A 20,215-nucleotide genomic window follows, 5' to 3' on the forward strand; every position below is an offset into this window, starting at 1 on the left:
CTAATTTTTTCTATATATATTAGTTGGCCAATTAGTTTCTTTCTATTTATAGTAGAGACGGGGTCTCGCTCTTGCTCAGGCTGGTTTCGAACTCCCGACCTCGAGCAATCCACCCGCCTCGGCCTCCCAGAGAGCTAGGATTACAGGCGTGAGCCACCGCGCCCGGCCTAAATAATTGTTTCTTATGTGACCATTTTTGGTAATAGCCTATTAGTTTCCCAGAGAAGTTTCATGCCTTTGGAACCACTGCAGACCACACCTGCTGTCCTGAGGTATCTTCCCTTCAGTTTCAGCTTTGGTTATTTCACTTTAACAGCCCCAGCCTTTGCAGGCTATCAGTAGGCCACACCTGAACTATCCTGTCTCTTAGTAACCCTCGCTACTCATAGTGTCACTCAGGTAAACCATGCTGTTACATGATACGCATGCTTGTCCATTATTCCTATCCTCATTTCCTGTAACCAGTTCACCAAAGCTGAACTAATCCAACATTTTTCCAGGCCTGTTAATGCTCTTAATCCTAACTGCGCATCAGAATCAGCTGAGTAGCTTTTGGAAGCAAAACCCAGACCTTGGGCTGCACCCTAGCCAGACCTAGGCCATCAGACTATGGAGGCACATGCTTTAGAAAGCTAGCTGCATTTAAAAAAAGCTGTCCAGTTGGTTCTGATGCACCATTGGCCTATTTATTCCCATCAGAAGGGCTGAGTCTGGGTCCTTGAGAAGCCTTTAAGCATCTTCTCCCAACTCTCCATGACTTTTCATTCCTTCTCACTTTTGTAAACTTAGAATCTTTAGGAACTTCAAGTAAAATAAACTTTTTCTAATCACTTTTTTCCTTGATCTTCATAATCACTAACATATCGATACCTACTAAGTGCAAGGTACTACACTTATAACACAAACTTATTTTAGATACTGCTTGGCCACATTACCGCAAAGAAAACAGTGCTACTCAGGATTAAGCATGTATTTATTTTAGTTCAGTTAAAACAAACATACATTGTTTCATTGAAACGGTGTAGCACTCTTTGCCAACAAGTCATACTAGAATTGTTGGCCTCTAACAGTACAGTGGGGATATTTACACTATATACACAAAGTTAACACACCCAGGTTCTTAAAGGTCTTTTGTTATATTAGATCACATTTGATTTCATTACTCTAGATCACATTTTGGTAACTACTGCATTTTGAAAATTTAGACCTTATTTAAAATTTAAATAAGAGATCTAAACTTGCACCAAGTTTTCATGAAAAAATTTGATGTTCAGTTTATTGCAAGTACAACTTAAACAAGTATTTTGTTTTTAGTGTTTGTGCACATAATTGGTCAATTTTTTAATATTCAATTCTCTGTACAGGTAGGTACTTTTGAGATAATTCTTATAGATACATAATGTGAATTCATCAAAATGCAGTTAAGAAACTTACAGGAATATATACACTTGAACCCAAGACCCAAACGTGACATTATATACAATTTATTTACAAATACATATGGACAGACAATATATGTACATAGATTATTATAAATATTGAAAAATAGGTTAGCTTTAATGGATTAATGCTGTTCTATAAATAACATTACAGTTATAACTGAAACATCCACGGAAGACAGTAATGCAAAATGAGGTGACAAGACAGTGGTTTTAATACTGAAGACTGCTCATTAATGGGAATTGACTGTTCAGGAACCTCAAGGCAGACAAGGCAGCTCCAAGAAAATCATGCACTGGAATTTACCCCGAGGCAGTTGATTCTGAACCTCAAACACCAGAGGACTGAAGGAGCTTCCCCACATTGACTTGCTGTGAGAAGAGGATTCTTTTTTTTTTTTTTTTCCATTCCTTCCTGGTTGCCACAGTATTTTCTCTACCAAAAAAAAAGTCTGTGGAAAACAAGTCTTTACTTGGTATTCTCTGGCAGGTCTTAGGTATAAAGTCAGCAACTCTTTCCAGGAACTCAGGAACTCAAGCAGAGGTAAGTGCCAATTCTTGGTCTGAACTAGAGGTGAGGTTCTGGATTCAAATGGAGTGCCCAAAGCCCAATTAAATGAAAGCAGTGCTGTAGAAATCTGTCTTCTCACTGCCTTTCTATTTCGAGATGGTCCCCAACTATTTCATCTTCGCAGAAACAAACAAAAATGGACCATTGGTTTCACTCAATGTAGCACTACAAGACGTCTTCCAGTTCTATAAGGGTCTTTAATTACGTATGTATCTTGTCTGTAAATTTAGTCACATATAATACAAAGAATGTGTAACAAAAACCATGTCTGCCACATATCTGGCCCTTACCCGAAACTAAAAATGTTTAGTTTAAGAGAAAACCTTAGAGCCAGATGACCAACTGATGATTCCATTATTTGCTTCCCCTCAACCACTTAATGGAATTATGTATATTAGATCTTAGACATTATGCCTCATGAGCAAAGTACCACATTATTTAATAATATATTCACCATACACTGTAACGTACAATAAATGTGCTCTTAAAGCCAAGTTTCAAAGTAATGTTTTCACTTCTAACTGGGATTGAAATGGAAGGGTTGACATGCAGTTGGACCAAAACAACTACTTACACTCAGGTTGCACTGTTTTCCCTAGCTAACCATTTGTTGGATGTAAACAAATAATTCTACGTTGTACAAGAATGAGATGACAATCCAGTGCAAGTGAGTTTTTTAAAAACTTCCTGCACGAGAAACCCAGTGGCCTATACAAAGAGAACTTATACCCAACATTGGTGTAACTTGTGGATTAGACCTCTACTGTAGACAAACATGAACAAAACTAAGCCATACACTGTCAAGTAATTCACACTTCCAGTAGATGAGCATTTTAAAAAGTTGTACTCTCTGGATAGAATAGTTTTGGCCTATTGCCATCAAATGCCCACTTTCCACTGCTGGAAGCAATGTCCAAAAAGGGCTGGCCCAAAAAAAGATCCCGAGTTGTCAGTACAACTCTGGAGACAGATGCAACTGAATAAACCCTGTTTTACCCAATTGCACTATTTGGTACCTCAAAATTAGTTATTTTATTTCCCACAGAAATATCTGCATTAGCTTCCATTCTAGTAAGTTGAAGACATAAACATTTCAGTCTAAATGAACCAAATTATTTGGGGACAGAGAAGAAAAGTGATGAACAAAGTTCATCTGATTTGGTATAGCAACAACCAATTACCCTTTAAGTAATGGTGAAGTTCAAATGATAAAACTATGCTCCTAATTCATGGTACAATTTTTCATTACATCATTTTCTCTAAAAATTATTATGGGTAAAAAAGTATTTGGCTTATTATGCCTACAAAAAGGCAAATCATTTCATAATACTAATATTCATTTTTAAATACCAATGAAATTGTTTTACGGAACTTATTGACAACTGCTTCTGGATAAAGTTCAAAAAAAGCAATTTCTTAAAAGTAAAATAGTGCTTCTGAGGTCTTTAAGTATTTTTGGTACAAAAAATAATAGTGTTTTTCTCAATGGTTATTTCAATACTTTGCTGTAAATTAAGAAGAATTGTTTTTCACATCGAATGGTTCCATTAGGCACATTCAAGTAAAATCATAAAATATCCAAGTTAAACAATGACACAGCCAAACATGTGGCTTCATAAAAGTTAAGAGTTCGTCCATTCTCTGGAATGGAATAAAATTGTCACTTCCCTTAACCCGAGACTCGTGGTTTTGTTGTTCATATCCATTTCTAACATACAGATATAAGTTTCTTAAAAAAAAATTTTTTTAAAAAAAGAGTTCACTTATTCTGCACTCAGAAGAACCAGCGAGGAATCTGCACTTCAAAAGGAAGTGAAACTGAAAACATTAGGTGAAATTTCATAGTAGTTGAGTTGACTCAACACTGGCATCAGATGGACTGAGTGAGTGGTACAGGTTAATGGCCGCCTCCGGGGGCATTGTGTATCCAATCCAAGACAATCAAGGTCATGCTTCCGATCATCACCACTATGCCACTCAACAGGAATAACAGAGCCTGCAACAAATACACAGAGAAAACCAGTCAGCGAGCAACACAACATACATGCTAAACATCCCTCTTTCTACTTTTTGAAATGGCTCATGATTACTGAAGTTACTTCTATTATATAACATTTTACAGAGCTAAAATGACACCTTGCTAAATATAAACTGTTTTAAGCAATCAAGTTCGCTATATACAAAGTAATTGTACCTTTGAAGCCTTCTCAACTTACACACCTTTCATTCATTCCTTTGTCTCAAACGAAAAGGGAATTTTCTTGCTGAATAAAAAGTACTTCAGGCCGGGCGTGGTGGCTCACGCCTGTAATCCTAGCACTTTGGGAGGCCGAGGCGGGCGGATTGCTCGAGGTCAGGAGTTCGAAACCAGCCTGAGCAAGAGCGAGACCCCGTCTCTACTATAAAAAATGGAAAGAAATTAATTGGCCAACTAATATATATAGAAAAAATTAGCCGGGCATGGTGGCGCATGCCTGTAGTCCCAGCTACTGGGGAGGCTGAGGCAGGAGGATCGCTTGAGCCCAGGAGATTGAGGTTGCTGTGAGCTAGGCTGATGCCACGGCACTCACTCTAGCCTGAGCAACAAAGTGAGACTCTGTCTCAAAAAAAAAAAAAAAAAAAAAAAAAAAAAAAAAAGTACTTCATATAGAGCTGGACTGTTTTTTTTTTTTGGGAGGGGGGGCAAATTTTTACAGGAAAAATTAAGTTGCATGATCAAACCCAAGTCGTCCTAAAATGCGGCCCAAGCCAAAACCAGAACTCTTTCTAAGAGACACTGAGTAAGTTTATTCCTAACCCTACCCTTCAATTACTGCCACTATGTAATTCTGAGTAAACCAAGATGACAGTGTTGGTTTATAAACAATTCTAGGACTTTAATCAGACCAGAATGGTGGTTGAAAAATAATGACTGAAAAGCAGTCTTTTTCCTAAATACCACCACCAGGATACTGGTACCAGAATCACATCATTTGTGGTTAGCACATCATACTCTTTGTAATCAGCTGTTACTATACTTTAGAGTAAGTACATAACAGTGAACACTATGGAGTGAAGGCCCTCCATGGTTTTGCTTTGAAGATAGCCTCATTCAACTAAACAGCCCATCTTTTTCTTTTACATACTCAATACCCATTTTATTGACTGTCACACAGTAGGCAATCCAAAGAAAACTGGCTGAATAAATGTGGAAACCTGGGTCAGCATCTTACCCTGCTCATATGTACTCCCATCTCCAAAATATCTTATAACTTTTTTGGAATTAACTTCAGTATTTATTTAGATGATGAGCTACCTTTCACCTCCCCACCCCAAACTTCCATCTGTGAAGTATGTTTATGGAACTTAGCAGTGAAACTACATCGAATGACAGCTAGCTAAGAGGCTAAAATTAAAATCAGTTAGGAGGATTTTTGATATCACTAGTCATGATCTTTCACTTACCCCAATCTTTTGTACAGATTTCATAGATTCTTTCTTCACTAACTTGATATAGAAGGCAGACGGAAGAATAAAAATCAACATAGCAGCTGCAGATGCACCTGGAAAAGAACATTTACCGGTTCTTGAGAATTCAATGAATCACTTGTCATTAATTTTTCAAACCTTAAAATCCTTGGTATTTGAATCAACTTTGATACTTTCTAAAACTTACCAATGAAACCAAAGATATCCCTAATAGTTGGGACAAAGATGACAAGCATATTGGTAAACGACAAGATAGCCACTGTAATGAGACTATGACGCCACCAACTGAAATCTTTTGAGGCACACAACAAGTGAGTTACGGAACTCCGGATCTGCACAAAAATAAAATAAAATGACAAATTTTTAAAATCCAGCTTTAATTAATGAAAAAAAGGCCCAAAGTAATAGGGACTAGATAAAAAACAGCAACTATTTCTAAAAGTAAAATCCTCTGCTACTGTTTTTTGAACATCTGAACACAAAGATCATGCTGTATCTTCAATTACAGAAAAATGCCCAGGATGTTTTGAAAATAAACAATTTATTTTTAAAAAGCCCCTTCAAAACCATCACCAACTTGGTTTTGCTCTCCTGGTGTTTCCCTTCTCCTACATGATGAAAATCGCACATATCTTCACATTTAAAAACTCATTTCTACTGAAAGCAGGGCAGGTGATTACTTACCGGGAAAATAACTACTGGTACTGTCAGAGTGACAGCCATTAACACAGCCAAACGGACAATGAGAAGAAGAATATCCATTCCCATGACAGCAGAGTAGGTATGAAGCAATTCTGACTCAACATGTTCTAAGGGGAAAGACCAAAAGAGCTTTCAGTGTGCTGTTTTCTCTGGCAATCAAGTAGAAAATTTTTCAGTGAAATTTGCACCACCGTTATTAGCTACTCACAAAATGATTATAAACTAAGAGGCTAATAAGATTAGTTTGGAATTATGGTTAATGCAATTAAAACAACATTGAAGGAACATTTTTCTAAATGCCACATAGAGATTTAGCCACATGACTCCCATTAAAAACAACAGGAGCTAAACAGCTAAATCCCATGGTTTGGCTCACAGTTTGTGTGTGTGTAATACAGTGTGAAAGTGATGAAGAGAGGGGACAGGCAAGATGAATTTAGAGGCAAGAACATCATACACACATGCCATCAGATGACTAATGGTATATTTTCAAACCTGGATTCTAGAAGAAGTTACTGATCAAATACAATGCAGGGAATTCTAAGCTCTAAATTTAATTTCTCATCACAAATATGAACTATATCAAAACAGACTGAATTTTTAAAGTAATGGAACTCTATATAGAAAAGAAAGTAGGGTGGGTTTTTTTTGTCTTTTTAAAAGGGGGGTAAACTACGCATTATTTACCGTAAAATGTCAGGTATCCAAAGAGGGCAGCAAGCAGATACATGAGATACATGGCGAAAAATGAAATCTTGGACACATTCATCATTCTTCGACGGCTGCGGCTATGTATTCAAAAGAAAATTCAAATATGTATTTTAGCAATAGTTATAGCAGTACTCTTAACATTTCTCCAACAAATCTATATAAAAATAAAGTACTCACCCTTTCAGCTCTTCATAGATGGGAAGAATAGCCGGATGACAGACAAATGAAAAGGTCAGAATTGGCACAGCATAGACAGTCTGGAAAAAAGTGAAGATCTATTTAATATCCCAATAACAAATTCATGTGCTGTCATAGTTCTATAGCTTATATTTTATGTAAAATCATAGAATCAAAGTCTAAAATAGTTTCCCTTGCATAAAAGGCTTTCATTTTTCTAATCTGTTCAAGTTTAATCAATACACTAACTTCTGAACTTGTCGATTAATACCATATGATTACTTCATTTCTCAATCTATTTTAAGATAGAACCAGAACTTTTTCAGTCTTCAAAAATTCACTAATTACATGCTTTCTAAAAAGCACCTCTTATCCCTCTCCTCCCTTTACCCTTGGGAGTTATTTTAAAATCTCCAGTGACTGGTTGCCCTCTTCCCAAAAATCTTCCTTTGAGAAAATAAACATTATATTTTAGTTACCTGTGAGTTGAAAATAAAATAGTGTGGTCTGCAAGAATCACCTTCAGTCACATTAAATGCCAAATCAGATGCCAAAGACATTGGCTGTGTTAAGGTGTTGTTTATTGTTTCATTAATTATCAAAGCAGCTTCCATAGGACAAGGAATCTGAAATTTCTTGCAAATCACCTGAAAATATATTATTTTGCATTTGTTAAAACTGACTAACACAACAGGGCTCATAAAAACCATTTAAAAAAAAAAATACCCACCACAATCAGAAAGAACATCATACACAACAAGGAAAGGCCACTGGTATATCCCAAATATCCTAAAAGGGAGGAAACATTGGTATTAGTTTAACAAAATGGATATAGGGAAATATATTTTCTCCACCAAATAACTCACTCAATTCTAGCATAAAGTGTGGGTACAATATTAAATGTCTAATCCTTAAAGACTAAGATATGAAATGATTTAAATATACTTGTAACTAAAGTAATATAAACTATTATTTGTACTATTACTTATAAAGCACAAGATATTATGTCAATGAAAAATTTGGCTCCTTGGTAGCAATCCTGCTAGGATTTTGAAAGCACTATAGGGTCTTACAAGTTGCAACTCGTAAAGCTATGTTTTTAGGGCTATTTATCTCTTATTAATTTCCATTAAGAGAAAACCAACTAGCTGATAAAGGCTCATTTCAATTCTCTTTAGAGATGGGTTTGCTCACCTAAATTTCTCAGCATTGACAAAGGAAGAATGAGCACCAATGACACCAACAGGACCAAATAGTCACCATTCAGATACCACACTCTGAATTAAAAGAGAAATAGGGACAAAACAAGTTACAAATATCCTCAGAATAATATATGCATGTTCTAACAGGAATCATTTTATAGAAATATGAAAACATACCAAAAAAAGACATATTTGGAAAAAATATCCCTTGTTCAAGACAGGAATAACTTTTCAACTTTATGTGTTAGATGAATATTCACTCAGGTTAGAAATGGGGTATGAAACAGTGTAACTTTTGTCCCACTGTTTGCTCTGGGAAGGCTGCCAGCTGATTCCTAACACAAAATGCTTCTTAAAGGTCTGATACTAACAGAGAACAAAGCTGCTTTGTAAAGCCAGTAATCTTATCTTTAAGCACTTTTAGAAAAATTATACACCAACTCTGTTGTAGCTTTAGTTAGCATGCAATTTCTGATCCTGGAAACAAGGAAATTTTAAACCAAGGGTTTTTTCCCCCAGACATTTGTTAGCAATATATTTACTAAACATTTCAACAAGGAATTTTTTTTCATCCTTAGACAAAATGCATAGGCAAAAAATACAAAACTCACTCCCCTAAACCAGGACTTATTCCAGAGTATGTTGTGACACTTTGAACCACCTTTACTCCAAGAATATTCAAATGATCTCTTTTGAATTTAACAGAAAATACTATGTATGTTTGTTCCCTGAGAGTTCTAGCACTGCTTTTTTCCTTTTTAGGTAATTATGAATTAGACCCTCTTTTAAATTACTATTTTCAAATACTAACTGCCCTGTAAATTATATTCTATTCACTTCAGCAACCAAAAGTCCACAGAAAACTAATACTTAAAGATCACCTTATTAAATTAAACTTCTAAAGCCATGCCAGAGATAACCACACCTCTCTATTTTGAGGTGATGAACTGCATGCAAGTTGGGAAGTAAATTATCCCTCTTCCCATGTTTGCTTTAGATAAAACCTGTTAGTCCACTGGGACGGATAATTTGCTAGAAGAATAAGGTTTCTACAACATGGCCATACATTTTTTTGGCACAGGTTGAGTGTCTCTCATCCAAAATGCTTTGGATTAGAAGTGTTTCGGATTTTAGTATATTTACATATACATAAAAAGATATCTTGGGGGCGGGACCTAAGTCTAAACACAAAATTCATTTGTTTTATATACACCTTATAAAACATAGCCTGAAGGTAATTTTATACAATATTTTTAATAATTCTGTGCACCTGTTACATGAAGTCAGGTGTGTAATTTTCCACTTGTGGCATCAGGTTGGCACACAGAAAGTTTCGTATTTTGAAGCATTTTGGATTAAGGATGCTCAACCTATATTCTGCATTAAATAGATTAAGTTTTTAAAAATTCAAACTTACAAAAGTTTGACAGGGATCAATTTTTAATTTAATTCAAAGATTCAGTTGTAACTTAGGTTGGTTATATATTAAATAGCTACAATTTCTTCTTAAGTGTGAATATAAAGAGAAAAAGCAAGTTCTAGAAAACCTGTTTTCACACACAGGTAATGAGATATCCAGTTATAGGGCTAGCTACTACCTTTTGGCCCTTCATTCTTAAAAGTTCAAATCAGTTTATGGGGGACTTCTTGGTCAGTTTCAATAGGCATAAATTATGGATAATTTGCTGGTAATCATTTTGTATCCAACTTTGATAAAATGTAGCTAACCACTTTATACTATAATTGTTTCTTATGAGTAACCTTACTTAGCACCTACCCAGTTGTATCTTCAATGTTCATTAATGCCTTGATCACCAAAGGTAACTCATATTTCACTATGAAGAGGTAGCTTGACATAGCTGGAGGAAAACAAAATTATACCATTACAAGTGCAAAATGTGGCAGTGTGACACACTAAAACTCACGTGTCACCACTCTGTGCTACAAAATGAGCAATAAGCCTACCCTAACTATCTTTTAAAAAATTCTTACCTCCAATGTTCTGCATTGTAATTGATCCAGAGGCTGCAAGCTTTCCAACCAATCCAAATGCCTTATGTCCCAATTGTTCATATAATAAAGACCCTACAATTGAAGAACACAGGAGCATGAAGCAAGTATTTTTATAAAAGAGGTAGAAAATCATAATAGGTATAAAATGTTTTAGAAAAATCTCAAGAATGTTAACATACCTCCTTCATTGGCAGTCTTCAAAAGGAGATGAACAGAATACAGGGAAAATATTGACACAAATGTCAAGAGAATTCTGATGAGAGAAGGAAAAAGGTACAGGGTTATAAACCAGCACACCTCTTTTTGGTTGTTTAAATAACATTACATATGAACTTGTCCTATTTATGCCAAAATGCTCCCAAGAACTGTCACTTTCTCTCCTGCTAGCTGGAGTGTCAACATTGTTTCTCACCTGGCACTAAAAACCTGCATCATCCCAGGTGATAATTCTATAGTATTAGGAGCAAGGACGTACCCAGAGCCAAACACAGCGTGAGTCTCTAGGAAGCCCAGCAACCTAGTGGTGGAGTTATGAGACTTGTATTTTGATGGTGGCAACAGAATTAGTTGTATGCTTGCCACTTCTCTGCGTTTTAATAGTTTCCATTATCTGTAAAATGTCGGTAATACCCACCACTAAACCCAGCCCACCAGGTTCTTGTGAAATTCAACTAAGATAGGCTCCAGAAAGGTCTTGAGACCACATGCACTGTACAGATAAGGAGAGGAATGGAAAGGGGCAAATGATACTAACATTTTAAGTGTCAGGCACTACAAGCTTTACTAAGAAGTAGGCACAAATCAGAGAACTAACCACTGTGATGATATACTACATCACACCCGTGGTGAGGAATACAGGCCTAGTATTGTTAAACAATGCCTGTGGCCAGAACAAGTAGGCTATTAGCACAACTGTCGGTCTCCTCCCTTAACCCCTTCTCTTGGATTGAGAGCAGGAAAAAACAAAATTAGAATAACAGAAAGGTATTAAAGGGAACTTAATGTCATCTAGTTTTCCTTCAGAGTAGGAGTTCTCGCTCCATACCCTCCTCTCTTTCTTCCAGCTTCACTTTCCTTCTATTTTCCAAGACAGCCGAGAGAGAGTACTTTTATTCCCTGGAGCAAAGAACCTGGGAAACTTATAGAACCGCACCCCCCAAGGAAGGAGACAGTCACATGTACTTTGATTCCATATGGGCAAATTAGCACCAAGAAAGGTACTGGCAAAGAAACTGATTTCTATTAGTTAAACAGAGTAAGTGACATTAAGGTATCATTCTAATGTCAGAAGTTTTATGGGGTCTAGACTGAGGTGGTGTATCAGCCTCCCCTCTAATTGGAAAAAAAGTTGTTGGTTTAATTAAAAACAATTAAAACCAAATTAAGTACTCCCATGTCTTACACTGAAATGACAAGAAGGGATAAATAGACTTTATAACCTTTGAGGTCACTTTCAATCTTAAGATTGAATCTACTTAAAAAGGTTAGCTACAGAGTGAAGAGCACTGTGGCAGTCATGTGGCTTATGGCCCATTTACCTCTATACCTCTAAATATAATCAAAATACTAATGAATAAAAACTCACTTTAGCAATATTGATATTGTTCAGCCATTTATTAAAACAGTTAATCAAAAACATAAACACCTATTAAAGTATAAATAATTCCAAAAGTACAAGGGTAACATCAGAATTTTGCTTCCACTTATGAAACAAGTACCATTTTATCTCATTTAATTCTGTAGTATGACCACATTGGTTGTGTTTTAATTAAAATTGCCTCCAGGTTATTACACTAAGAGCTAAGAAGGGTTTCAAACATTCAACAGTGATGCCATTCAAGTTGCCCACTAAAAACTTTGAAATTCTAGGATTCTTTCTATGTAAATTCCTGGCTCATCACCTTAGTAAGAGGTCTCAAAAAGCCTCATTCTAATGAAACAAGCCAGACAGAATCCTAGCTTCTACTACTCAAAGCCAGGCTTAACCTCAGTGTGGAATTTCACAAAGCAGAGCTTTACAAAGGTCTGCTTTTCTTTTTGCGAACATTCTATCGTGCTGGAGAAAAATAACTTGAGTAGAAGGCACCAGTCAGCTAACTAAAATGCATCTGTCACAAAGGGACAATTCCATACCATGTATGTGTGGCTTCTTCATCTGCATAACAAAGGTATTAAATTACAAGATACTACATAGATATTGCCCTAGGTAGGAGTCAACAGGTGCTTCAACTGAATGGTTATGACACAAACATCACTGAAAAACACATGCTGATACATGCATGTATTTTTGTTTTGTGCATTTTTCCTGAAAATAAGGTCATAAGACATATTTTTTCCATCATATTTTCCAAGGGTCATTGACCTCATAATGTTAAGAACCACTGCTCTAAAGGCTTCTTCTGTACCTCCAAAATCCTATTCAGATATTTATGCTGGAAAGCACAGGAATAACTAATTCTAACTGTATAATTAGTGGGTTTTGGGTATTTATTAAAATATTCCTTTTTACTTATTTTTTTTGCCACAGCACATAGCAATCACACAGATGTGAAAAAAACAAACATTAAAAAAAAAGCCCATATGGACTGCCTTTCAGTATCTAGAAAATTATGACTCACTTATCTAAGCATGTTCTGGGCTAGGTAAATGCCACCACACCTTATATAAGAATTTTCTTTTCCTTATGTATGTAAGGGGCCACAGGTCCTTGGAGAGAATTTACCAAACTGATTTGGAGGCACTATGCTTATTGACATTTTTAGCTTCTGATTTGGCCAGAATAAAATTTATAGGTATCCTGGATTAATCAATAGTTCTTTTTTTTTTTTTTTTTTTTTTTTTGAGACAGAGTCTCACTTTGTTGTCCAGGCTAGAGTGAGTGCCGTGGCGTCAGCCTAGCTCACAGCAACCTCAAACTCCTGGGCTTGAGTGATCCTTCTGCCTCAGCCTCCCGAGTAGCTGGGACTACAGGCATGCGCCACCATGCCCGGCTTCAATAGTTCTTTTTAAATATCCACCATCTGTTACAACTTTGTTTTCACTGTTCCCATTGACTTAAAAGACTTCTGACTTAATTTGTCAGTTTTTAAGTGTTACCCTATTTTTTTCTATCTGATTGGCTTTCTTGATATTGTGCAGCATGTAGTAGAATAAAGAGATTTTAGGGTTTCTTGTACTTTTATTTTTAAGCAAATGATTTTTAAGTCAACTACTTCAATTTTAAATTCAGTTCCTGGAGCCAAAATATGTTTTATCATCATATCAACTGCCCTGCATGGCAGACTCGCTACTTACACATACTTACATAAAAAGAGCAATTCCAGTATTAGCCATGGCATAAGAAAGCCCAAGGATTCCACTGCCCACAATCGCATTGCTCAGATTAAATACTGACATTCCAAAGGAAGTAGTACCTGGATGCTACATAGAGGGAAAACGATAACCAAACATATAACAATAATTAAATGGAGAAAACCAGCTTTGGGCAAGTCAGATTTGAAATCTAAAAGAAAAACTATTCTTTTACTCCATAAAGCCACAGATACACAAATTATTATTTTCAACTTACAAAGTCTGTTTCATACTTCTTCTTCCCCAAATTCGATTCAAGTAAAAAGTTCTGGTTTTCAGGATCTACATCTGCATAATGGCTGCAAAAAATACATCCATATGCAATTGTAAATTGGATTGAAATATATATAATTACACATCAGGTTGCTTTCATATAAAATAGCACCCCCCCACAGTAATTGTTACACCTTTACTTAAATGTATAAACATGAACTAGCAGTCGACTTTCACAGGATACTGTCAATACAAGAAGACAACCGGATACTCCTTTAGAGATTACACACTCTCTCCAAATGCTACAGGCAATTAAAGCAACAAAAGCAGAGTCCCAGGTAACCGCCCCCCTCCCCCCCCCCCCCCCCCGCACAAACCCATTTTTTAAAAAAGTGCACACAACTTCTCCCACCTTTTCAGAGCAGCTTGCTTGGTGGGGTAGGAGTAGTTGAAGTCGCTGTTGGAGCTGTAGCTGCTGCTGTCCTCATCCGGAGAAATGTTGAACCTCCCCATTTCGGATTTCTTCATGCTGAGCACTGGGAGGAATGGGGCGCAGCTCGCAGCGCCGGGCTCCTTTTGTCCTTGGCGGTGCACCGACCCGCGCGGCCGCCTGCGAAGGTAGAGAGGGGCGGCGCGTCAGGACTGCGGCGCCCGCCCGCCGCGGTCACGTGACGCCGCCGGGCGGCGCAGCGCGGCTGATTCATCCCCGGCCAGGCGAGTGGAAAAGTACCAGCCGCGCGCGCGGGGCGGGGGCGCGCCGAGGGGCGGAAAAGTACAGACGGCGGAGCCGCCGAGAACAAAGATGATCCCGCCGCGGCCCCTTCTCCAGCGGGCTTTAGGATTCCACCCTCTCCATTGTCCCGAGCCCGGGCGGAGGGGGCGAGGGGGGCTCTGTTTTGCTTTCCCAAAGCCGCTCCGACCGTGCACGGGGCACGCAGGGCGCACGGGCCCCGTTTCCAGCGTCGGGAACCGCGTAACCTCGCACTGCCCCGAGCCCCCCAAGGGGGAAATGCCTCTGCGGCAGATCGCAGTCCCCGAAGGACGCGGAAAGTGCTGACAGCACCCCGCTTCTCCCGAAAAGGGGCGAAAACTCGCCCGGCGGCGAGGGTTTGTTTACACTCGCACGCCCGCGCCCTCGAGCACCCCCGTCCCTGCCATTTGGCCCGCGGGTGCCTGGCCCGGCCCGCCCCTCCTATGTCCGGAAAGGAAACTGATGCAATATCGATCCTCGGTTGTCAAACGTTCCCGACCCTCCTTCCCCAATTTTGGCCTCTGCCATAACAAGAGCCCAAGCCCACTTCTGCCTCCCCCAGATTCCTAGTCCCCAGAACTTAATTTTTTTATTAATGCAAATCAGTCACAAGACTTGCCGCAGCAGAGCCGCGGACCGGGCTGGCTCCCCTCCCCCTAACAGGAAGATGCGGCTCCGCACCGGGCGGGCACGCGGCCCTCGGCCCCCCACCCAACCTCCCCGCCCCGCGAGCGGGGACCCCCTTGCGGCTAGCCAGGGTCGGCTAGCCAGGGGCGAAGGCTGGTCGGGCCAACAAAGCGCCCGCCCCGAAAGGAAACGGCCCCCGCAGCTGCCTTCCCGCCGCGGCCCCTCCCGAGCACCCCTCCCCCACTGCCACCCGGGCCCCGCGCCCTTTGCACAGACGTCCCCCGCACGCGTTACCTCGGTGGTCTCCGCTCCTGTACCCGGGAAGCCTCACGCACACGTCTTCAGTGGGTCTTTATCAGTCAAATAAAAATCGTAAAAAAACAAACCAAAAAAACCCCAAATCCAACAATAGGCAAGAAATATGATTTTAATTAAAAAAGGAAATGGCAAATTGCCGCCCCAATCCTCCGGCGTCAGCCGTGTCAAGGGAAAGGTGCAAGTGTGCGGGAACGCGTGGTTGGGCTGCTGGTAGCGGTGCAGGAGAGATGCTCCGGTGCGGCAGCGTCGCGCGGCTCTGGAGCAGCCCCGCGAGCAGCGGGTTATAGCGGCACCCGGGCGGGCGCGTCAGGGGGCGGGGCCGGGCGCCGGGGTGCCTTCCCTTTGTGTATCAACACCACCTGGGCTCCGCCCCCGGCCCGCCCCGCCGAGGCCCCGCCTCCCCTTCCTCTCCCCGTCTCCCCCGCACGGGCCCCGCGCCCCGCCGCCCTCCCCCAGCGGCCGACCGGGCGGCCCAGCCCTGCCAGCGGGCACCCCCCTCCCTCCGGCTGAGCTGAACCCCGCTCGCTCCAGCTTCCCGGACAGTCTTGAACCACCCCCTGGACACTTCCCTGTGCCTATTACTTTCAGCCCCAATTGGTGCCCAACACATGCGACTGTCTTTAAGGAGCCATCTCCTTCGAATTTTCTTCCGCACGGGTCACCAGCAGTCCTTGCTTTGGGGGAACACACATCAGGGCTTTTTGGGGACACATGCCGCCCACCAAGCCCTTTCCTGATTGTTGTTTTTGTGATTTACGTTGGGGTTTTCGCTCGCCAACGTGGGCCAAGGCAGCAACGTTGTCCTGATGGTCGGTTTCTGTTCTCGTTCTTTCTTCTCCACCTAGACCAGCTTTCACTCTTCAACATTAGCCTGGTCAGGTCGGTTGGCAGCTCCGTTTCGGGATATCCTTTTTGCATGGAGGTGGAAAAGCCACATGTTGTCCAGCAAGCCAGACCCCTTTAAAGGAGGCCCCGGTTGGGGGGCCCAGCGCTTCTGAGGCCGTTTAGCAGTCCCCAGTTTCCCTTCGCTGACACATTGTTTCACTTATTTCACCACCACCCCTCAGCACAGGCGCTGCCTTTCTTGGAATGCTGGCCTGAGATGCTGTCTACCGAGCCCGGTCCTTTCCTTTAGCGGTGATGTGGTCTTGCTGAGCCATGCAACTAGGGGGCCCCTTTGCTGTGGAATACTTGGTGCTGCGGGAAAGGCCGGAGTCCTTCCCTTGCTGGAAACAAAGACCCCTTAGGAGAAAAAAATGTTAGTGGAATGAATGAATAAACAAACGAGTTTGACCTACAGCTCTCTTCCTTTTGGAGACGTGGGAGAGATTGGGCAGGGCATAGAGGAAAGGGTTGGGTGTGATCACAATTTTTGCTTTCAATGTTTTCCCGAGGAAATCTGTACAACTGCTTATTTCCGTGGCACGTGAAGCTTCAGCTGCCCTCGCCTGCACCATTGTTCGTGATTGACAAGGGAGGGCCCGATTTCCCCTTTTACACTCCTGTGTTCCCCACCCCAAACCTTCTATTCTGGTCAGACCAGTCTCGCTTAAACAATAGTCTTTCTTGCTTGTGCCCAATCTCCCCTCACCCGGCTCAAATGCCACCATCACTCAAGGCTTAGTCGTTGAGCCTCCCGAAAGCCTCGCTCCGTACACCTTAATCCCTCCCTTCTCAGACTGCATTTTGCAGGTACTGTTTTCTAAACCATCTGGTGTAGGATCTTCAAAAACCTGTGCTGTCTTGCACTCGAAATTGTTCAAGTCTTTCTGTAGTATTGTCTACCCAAGGAGATTGTGAACTCCCCAAGGACAGGTTTGGAAGTTGATGCACAATTAGGGCTGAAAAAAACTTGGTTATCTTCTTTTCTCAGACATTGCCAAGTAACACCAATCAACTCTTCTTGTCGGAACAATCTTCCTAGTGGTGGGTTAAAGAAGAGTTCCAGGAAGTTTCTTTATATCGGGTTTCAACTGATAAAAATCAAAAGGTCTTAAACCACTTTTTCATTCCAGGTGTATCTCTAGCCATTCTTCTGCCCAGTAAGAGGTGCTAAGGAAGCCCTCAGGGTTGGTAGTTATGGCTGTCTGGTTGCAGTGGCAACTGGATCTTTTGTCCTCTGGACTTTTTGGTGGTTTGTATTGCAACAAGTATTTAGGAGAAGCACAATACCTGTAAAATTGAGGGTGTGTGTGTGTAGGGGTGTGTGTGTGTGTTGGGAAGATATAATCTTGATCTGATCTCTGTATGATCAGAACTTGAACAGTAAATGACAGAAAAGGAGGAGAGGGGTTAAAAACTCCATTTTTCTATTGAATTTTTAATCCTTTTTAAGGGCCAATCAGCAGCATGTCCACTAACTCAAGTAGCTTCCAACTGAGCCCTGATGTGCTTTGGGCTATTGTTAATTTTGCTTTGGGCTAAAATTTGTGGGATATGGTGTCCTCACCCAATTCTGGGAAACTATTTCACCTAATGTTTGTTGGTCAGAGTGCTATAACTGTTTGATTGCTAATCTAATGTTCTAGAAGAGCAGCATTTTTCAAACTGCAAAATGGGACCAAGTAATGGATAGTGATGAATTCAGTGAAATACTACCAGCTTTTTATTTTCTTTAATGCAATAAAACAGAATAGCATACACACAAAAGACTCAGTATGCCACATATAGTGATACTAAGTATTATTCTGTAAATCTTTTGATTATCTATAAATATGTGTGTATTCTAAGTTCTGATGTAAAATGTAATTCTTGCTGTTGGTTAGTAGCAGTCAAAGAATTTAAAAGCTACTGAAAGCAAACCTTATATCCTATTCCAACAAAGAAAAGCAGTCATAAATATCAGTTGTCAAGTCTGGATTTTTAGGAATGCATTGTCAATTTAGGTTGTTAGAAGTTTTTAGTGAGGGTAGATAACAATCTTCTGTACAATTGTTGGACCATTATTTCCTGATAAAATGAGTGGTTTTGCTTCCTGCAGGCTGTAACTAGTCAACCCTCACAACTTGTTAAACAGCTGGTCTTTAGGATGACCCTCACAAGTCTATTTCTCCAACACTTCAATTTGCCAAAAGTGGGCTTAAACATTAAACATTAAATTTGCTTCTCCCTACCCTCCATTCCCAACAGAATAGTTTAATTCTCAGGTAGGCTTCCAGGGCTTTCTTTGTTCTGGCGCAGCCTGTATTTCCATGCTTATCTCCCATTATTCCTTGTGGAAAGCAGCTTCTGAGATGACCCCCAATAAATCCCACCTCCTAGCATTCATGCCTATTTGTAATCCCCTCTCCTTGAATAGGGGCTAGGCCTAGTGATGCAATTCTATTTGGCAAAAGTGATGGCACATCCCTTCTGAGATTAGGTTACAAAAAGACTGTGGCTTCCATCTTCTCTGTTGCTCACACTTTCCCTCATTTGCTCTGGGAGAAACCCATTGCCATGTTATGAACTGTCCTTCAGAGAGGCCCATGTGGCAAGGAACTGATGTCTCTGGCAACAACCAGGCTGGACCTGAGGCCTGTCAACTGTCACATGAGTGAGCCTGGAAGGAGATTCTGCCTGGTTGAACCTTGAAATGACTGTTATCCCAGCTAATACCTTTGCCAGAGGACCAGGTAAACCCAGCCTGGATTCCTGACCCACAGAGATAAGTGATAATAAATGTTTGTCATTTTAAGCCACTAAGTTTTGGCACAGTTTATTACTGAGCAATAGATAACTGATACATTCCCCTTCATATATCCAATGCTTTTGCCAAAATGCATGTCTCAGTGTTCTCAGTGTAAACCATTTTCCATTTAAACCATTTCTGCTACTTGGAATGTTCTTCATACCTACTTTTCTCTGCCATTACTATACAGCTAAATTCTCTCCTTTGAGGCCCAGCTGAGATATCACAACTTGCATTAGCTCTTCTTTGTTTGATGATCCCAATTGAAAGTGATCTCACTCTACTTTCAATTTAGTGCTTTATAAATATCTTTTTGTGACACTTCTTTTTGTGTCCTCTATATACTAAATTTTATGTTAGTGTCTTTTAGTGATTAGTTTCTGGCTAATCACTGGACACTGAGCCTAGACTTTTTACTTTCTTTGTAAAAAGAAGGTACTTTTTGAGTATATGGATGACTTAAATATGTTTATTCTCTTTATAGTACTGATCACCACCTGAAATTATGTTAAATATATTCATTTATTTACTTGTTTATCATTTATCTCCTTTGCTAGAGTAAGCCCACAAGGGCAGGGATTACATCTATTTTGGTCACTGCTAGCTCCAGCACCTAGAACAGTGTCTGACAATACATTTGTGCTGAATGAATAAATGCAGAGGTAAATAGCTTTTAGTTTCTCTAGAACCCAGAACCCTCTATCCTTTACTGGCTAAAGTAGAACTCTTGATTTCCCTATCACAATTCTTCCTCTTCTAATCTTTCCAATTTAGAATAACACCAGCATTTATAGGGGAGATCGGGCCGAGCTTTCTTGAGTCCTCCTTTTCCTCAAATATCCAATCCATCAGCAAGTCTCTATGTCTGCCTCCAAATGTTCAGAATTCCGCCACTTCTCACTGTCTGAACTGTTCTGGCCCTAGCATGCCTGTCACCTATGTCCTGGATCACAGCCTGACTCCTGTCTGGGCTTCCATTCTTGCTGCTCACAGTCCTCCACT

General features: G+C 40.3%; 1 protein-coding gene across 2 annotated transcripts; it reads right to left on the bottom strand.

Moving 5' to 3' along the window:
- Positions 1 to 955: 955 nt before the first annotated feature.
- On the bottom strand, positions 956 to 15,819 carry SLC38A2 (solute carrier family 38 member 2). Of its 2 annotated transcripts, XM_012750191.2 has the most exons (16): positions 15,520 to 15,818; positions 14,260 to 14,457; positions 13,852 to 13,933; positions 13,588 to 13,703; positions 10,463 to 10,536; positions 10,263 to 10,355; positions 10,048 to 10,129; positions 8,263 to 8,345; positions 7,799 to 7,857; positions 7,548 to 7,715; positions 7,069 to 7,148; positions 6,868 to 6,968; positions 6,163 to 6,287; positions 5,666 to 5,810; positions 5,455 to 5,552; positions 956 to 4,006 (listed from the first exon to the last, which is right to left on the bottom strand). In XM_012750191.2, exons 2-16 carry the CDS (start codon positions 14,373 to 14,375, stop codon positions 3,908 to 3,910), a joined length of 1,521 nt encoding a protein of 506 aa, XP_012605645.1. In that variant the 5' UTR covers positions 14,376 to 14,457; positions 15,520 to 15,818; the 3' UTR covers positions 956 to 3,907. The 2 variants fall into 2 exon arrangements, with proteins under 2 accessions (XP_012605645.1, XP_012605715.1); XM_012750261.2 differs by lacking the exon at positions 13,588 to 13,703 and having other exon boundaries at positions 15,520 to 15,819.
- Positions 15,820 to 20,215: the final 4,396 nt, after the last annotated feature.

This window comes from Microcebus murinus, chromosome 10 (assembly GCF_040939455.1).
Source record: "Microcebus murinus isolate Inina chromosome 10, M.murinus_Inina_mat1.0, whole genome shotgun sequence".
Taxonomy (NCBI): Eukaryota; Metazoa; Chordata; class Mammalia; order Primates; family Cheirogaleidae; genus Microcebus; species Microcebus murinus.

Excerpts from the sequence above, each read along its gene's own strand:
- SLC38A2 (XM_012750191.2), bottom strand. The coding sequence starts at position 14,375 with ATGAAGAAATCCGAAATGGGGAGGTTCAACATTTCTCCGGATGAGGAC. Across the intron at positions 10,356-10,462 it reads GAAGACTGCCAATGAAGGAG|GGTCTTTATTATATGAACAA; the intron begins GTATGTTAACAT and ends CTTCAATTGTAG. Across the intron at positions 7,858-8,262 it reads GTCAATGCTGAGAAATTTAG|GATATTTGGGATATACCAGT; the intron begins GTGAGCAAACCC and ends CCTCCCTTTTAG.